This window comes from Austrofundulus limnaeus, unplaced genomic scaffold (genome assembly GCF_001266775.1).
Source record: "Austrofundulus limnaeus strain Quisiro unplaced genomic scaffold, Austrofundulus_limnaeus-1.0 Scaffold202, whole genome shotgun sequence".
NCBI classification, from domain to species: Eukaryota; Metazoa; Chordata; class Actinopteri; order Cyprinodontiformes; family Rivulidae; genus Austrofundulus; species Austrofundulus limnaeus.
Window position 1 is genome coordinate 827159 of NW_013952604.1, and position 5064 is coordinate 832222.

A 5064-nucleotide genomic window follows, 5' to 3' on the forward strand; every position below is an offset into this window, starting at 1 on the left:
CTGCTGGCTCATTGTTCCATTGAGTGAAAGTAAATTGATCTATTTATCACTTAGAAAATTGTTTTCCATTTTTAGTATTTTGAAAATATATAAAAGACAAACACTGCAACTCATCATGTACTTAAACATTTAGTGACCATGGTGCTTACAAAGACATTTTGTTTATATTGTAATTTTATCAATAAACAGAGAAATTAATACTTCATTTAGGTATGACTGCTCTCCTGATATGATGCATTTTGATACATATCTGCAACCATTTTCATATTAAATTTAACAAAGACCATGAATGAACAACATTTTCTTTGTCGTTTTTAAATCTAGAAAGTACGAGCGGGCTCTGGAGTACCACCGTCAAGCACTGGTGCTGATCCCACAGCACGCCTCCACTTACTCTGCTATAGGCTACGTGCACAGCCTCATGGGAGACTTTGAAAGTGCTATTGACTATTTTCACACAGTGAGTTTATGGMGTATTATTTCTCAGTTTCCCTCAAAGCTAATACGTTTTGCCCTGTGCTTGTCATTTTGGTTGAACTGCTCATGGAGATGTTTTTTCATTGCTATCAGAAAAAGCAGCAGCCACATAAAACCACAGCAACTGCATTCTCTGACTGGAGAAATAAACATACAAAAATAAAATCAATATTTCTCAAAACACAAAACAGTTTGTTAAAATCCCATGTTTCATGTTTTTAATTATTCTCACAAGTTTTAGTCTTTTAGTTGTTCATTTGACATTTTTATTTCTTGTTTTTTTTATATATTTATACCTGARTTGTGTGATGTGTTTTGTTTTGTTTGTTTTTGTGACAGGCTCTTGGACTGAAAAGGGATGACACTTTCTCTGTGACGATGCTCGGTCATTGCATTGAAATGTACATTGGTGACACAGACGCCTACATAGGTTAGTTTTATTTTGGAATTATTATGAAATTGTACATAATTTTTTACTAATTTAATCACTTTTTGTTGATTGTTTGTACAGACTTAAAAGCTATGAAACCTTTTCATGTTTCAGCTGAAATAGTAGTTGAGTTTGCTTGTGTCTAGAGGTGACAACAGCTCAGTTTAAGCAACTCATTGACCCTAACTTWGTTTCTTAGTAGAGGAACTAGGATCTAAATTGGGTTTTTTGGAAAATCTAAACTTGTTGGGGGCAGAATTTTATAAAGATTAAGTAACTCTTAGGTCGTAGCTTACTTTGCTATTTAACAACGTCCATCCATCCATCCATTTTCTTCCACCTATCCGGGGTCGGGTTGCGGGGGCAGCAGCTTCAGAARGGAGGCCCAGACCTCCCTCTCCCCAGCCACTTCTTCCAGCTCCTCCGGGGGAACTCCAAGGTGTTCCCAGGCCAGCCGAGAGACATAGTCCCTCCAGCGTGTCCTGGGTCTTCCTCGGGACCTCCTCCCGGTGGGACGTGCCCGGAACACCTCACCAGGGAGGCGTCCAGGAGGCATCCTTACCAGATGCCCGAGCCACCTCAACTGGCTCCTCTCGACGTGGAGGAGCAGCGGCTCTACTCTGAGTCCCTCCTGGATGACCGAGCTTCTCACCCTATCTCTAAGGGAGAGCCCAGCCACCCTGCGGAGGAAACCCATTTCAGACGCTTGTATCAGGGACCTCGTTCTTTCGGTCATGACCCAAAGCTCATGACCATAGATGAGGGTAGGAACGTAGATCGACCGGTAAATCGAGAGCTTCGTTTTCTGACTCAGCTCTCTCTTCACCACGACGGACCGGTACAGCGCCCGCTTTACAGCAGACGCTGCGCCAATCCGCCTGTCGATCTCCCGCTCCCTTCTTCCCCCATTCGTGAACAAGATCCCCAGATACTTAAACTCCTCCACTTGAGGCAGGACGACCCTCCCCTGACCCGGAGAAGGCACTCTACCCTTTTCCGGCTCAAGACCATGGCCTCGGATTTGGAGGCACTGAGCCTCATCCCGGCCGCTTCGCACTCGGCCGCGAACCGCTCCAGCGAGAGCTGCAGATCTCGTTCCGATAAAGCCAACAGGACCACATCATCCGCAAAAAGCAGAGATGYGATCCTAAGGCCCCCAATGCTGGTGTTTTTACTGTTGTAATAWACCCACCTTTTGTATAATTTGAAATTTGAAGGAAATGTTTTTTGTTTAGTGTGTTGGTGGTTCTAATGAGGTTGGTGTGATAGATACTGGGCTTGGGTTGTGTGAAGGTATTTTGTTATACTGCAGTATCAAAATATGATGACAGTATAAAAAACTGTTGACAGTATGAGTCACGTGAGGTGAAGCACATATGAAAGAAATCATACAGAAGACGCCCCAGGTTGTGTGTATGATGTATGTTCTGATCACCTCGGCTCATTCAGAAGACAAACAGAAGGGAGAGGGAGCAGTGACACCCCCACCTCTCCTCCCTCTGCGCAGACATGTTYAGACACGTCACTCCTCACTGACTCCCAAAAGATTAACAACTGTTGGACTACTGCTGACATGCAGCTTCCAACAAGCTGCAGGTTTCTTAAAGGGATCCCCAATCACTTTTAACATTAGACTTTATTTGATAAACATATACTTTAACTGTAAAATAAAGACTGTAAAAATACTGTAGGATGTTCAGTTTTTATCATTTTTAAACTAAAAGTATTTTTACAGTCTGTATTTTACAGTTAAAATATATGTTTATCAAATAAAGTTTAATGTTACAACTAATCGTGGATCCCTTTAAGTCAGTGGGACTCTATTCATATTTAAACTTTCTGTGATTTATTTTTTTATTCATGACCTTGCACTGCATCTGAACAAATACTTTTCTTGCTAAAAGCATGCATCAACTTTGAAATGACCACGTTAAGAGTCAGTTTTTTTTACTTCAAACTCTAAAAAGAYGTAGTTTGACTTGTTTGATCTGTTTCACATAATACGAGGTAAACTCATTCTGTGACTCCTGCTGCTACAGCAGTTTTATTTAAAGCGCCCATCTCTGCCTGTATGTAGGAAATGCTCACAAGAAGCCCTTTTTTCATTAAACAATTACTCAACATGCCACAGAATGTCAGGTGTTTCAATATTAATATACTAATACACCTAATTACTGCAGGTTTGACCTGTTTTTGACATAAATCATAGTGTTGTTTGGGTATTTTATCCCTGCATTAGCAAATGTAGGTATTAGTGCTACAAGTTGTTTGGCTGCAACAACATTCTTACTTGGGAAACGGAGTCACAACACCTGCAGCAAGAATGCAATAACCATTTTTCTGTATTTATACTTTATGGTCTTTATGTTCAAGGAAATCTGTTCTTCTGCATTTTCTCTAAGGCACGGACATCACTGACAAGGTGCGAGGCAGCTTGAACACTCCAGCACTGATGAAGATGTTAAACACGTCAGAGTCTAGTGAACTTCTAGCTGAGTCGAGGCTGGAAGAGACGAGCGTGACGCCACTGGAAACTCCAGTGTCCAATCAGGACAAGATGATGCTGGAGACGCCCCTCCGGCTCTCATTAACCCTGGAGTGTAGTGACATGTACGAGAGCGAAATGATGTTGGACACCCTATCAGACACCAGCACGTGATCTCATCTTGTCAGGAGGTGGAACTGTTGTAGTAACAGGTTGTCAATGATACACACATCCAAGCCCAAGAACCATCTCAACCCACAGGTTTTAACTGGTGTGGATTCCCTCTTTTGTGCACTATATAGTTGTCATTAAACTTCAAAACTGAACATTCAGTTGGAAAAGGTTTTGAAGAGAGGTTTGTGAATTCATACTCATAACTTACGTATACCGTAATAACTATGCAGAATGCACTTTAAAGGGGGAATATTTAACACATGCCTTGTTGAAGAGTTGTAAATGTATTACACTGGGAATCTCTGGGCCTTTGACTCCTGATTGACAAGAACAAACACAGCCTCAAATCACAAGTTAAAGATGACGTCACTTGTTACTGTCTGAGGCAGGACCTTTCCTGCTGCTTAACCTGTGGATTTTCACTCTGAATAAACAGCCAGCTAATTCTAATAAACATTGGCCAACGGACGTTTTGGTTATTCCTACAAGAAATCACACATTTTATCATAAAAATGCCAAATGTTTTTGGTGTGTTCATTTTGTTTGTATCTATGTTTAGTGGCACACACAACAAATCTTGTGTTAGGGTTAGGGTGTATAAAATTACCTCCATCTTGCCTCATCAGGTGAGGGTAGTCATGAGAAAGGTCAGGGATCAGCTCACAACTTTACAGGATTGGCTTGTTAATGACCTGAAGTTAGTTGGGATCACAGGCATCAAGGAGACCAACTGAATTCTTGCATAAAATGACTTGTCCAGTCCTAAGTTTAACAGTGAGCTCTAATAAGTCAGAGAAGCTTGGGAGGAAACGCTTGAGGTTTCATGAGACCAAAACTGGGGTCCTTGACATCAGATGGACTTACCATAACTGGTAAAGAAAGATGTTCGATATGACCGAAGAACACCATTCCCACAGTCAAGCGTGGCATGGGAACACTATGCAGTGGTTCAGATTTTCTGGACAATTAAATTGAAAACTCAGTAGATGGTAACGTGCTTTGTAACGTCAAACTAGAATCTTCTTCAGACAGAATAATGAAAATGTTGAGTGGAACCTCCAGCATGAGTCGAAGCACTTTAAGAACTTGCCTAGCCACTTCCTAAAATAAAGTAGCTGAAGCTCTATGCTGCCAAACGGCAGGCCAGAATCCTGACTGAGCTCTGTAAACCAGTAAACAAGTACAAAAATGACTTGCTGCTGTTACTGCCATCAAAGTTGTTTTGCTTGAGGATTATAAATTGGGTTTGCCATGTCCTGGATGATTGTGAGTCTACACCGATATTTGGGGAATAGATTATTATTCTTAATGACATACAAATAGGTTTTTAAACTTTTTTTTTTTTAGATCTACCATTGGGGTAGGGTGTGGGTGTATGTTTTTGCCCATTTATTCAGTCATTTACTTTAGTAAAACAATTCAAGATTTTTGGAGCTAAAATATATTGTAATGCTTTACTTAGTTTACCTGTTTTCTTTGTATTGGGTCTATAGAAAAG

At 40.9% G+C, this 5064-nt stretch overlaps 1 protein-coding gene across 2 annotated transcripts in view; it reads left to right on the forward strand.

Moving 5' to 3' along the window:
• Positions 1–4032, forward strand: part of cdc16 (cell division cycle 16 homolog (S. cerevisiae)) — a 19770-nt gene extending 15738 nt beyond the window's left edge. For both annotated transcript variants that reach the window (XM_014018806.1, XM_014018807.1), the window contains exons 16-18: positions 325–460; positions 817–907; positions 3310–4032. In XM_014018806.1, coding sequence (XP_013874260.1) covers positions 325–460; positions 817–907; positions 3310–3566 — 484 coding nt within the window. In that variant the 3' untranslated portion in view covers positions 3567–4032. The remainder of the gene's footprint in view (positions 1–324; positions 461–816; positions 908–3309) is intronic.
• Positions 4033–5064: the final 1032 nt, after the last annotated feature.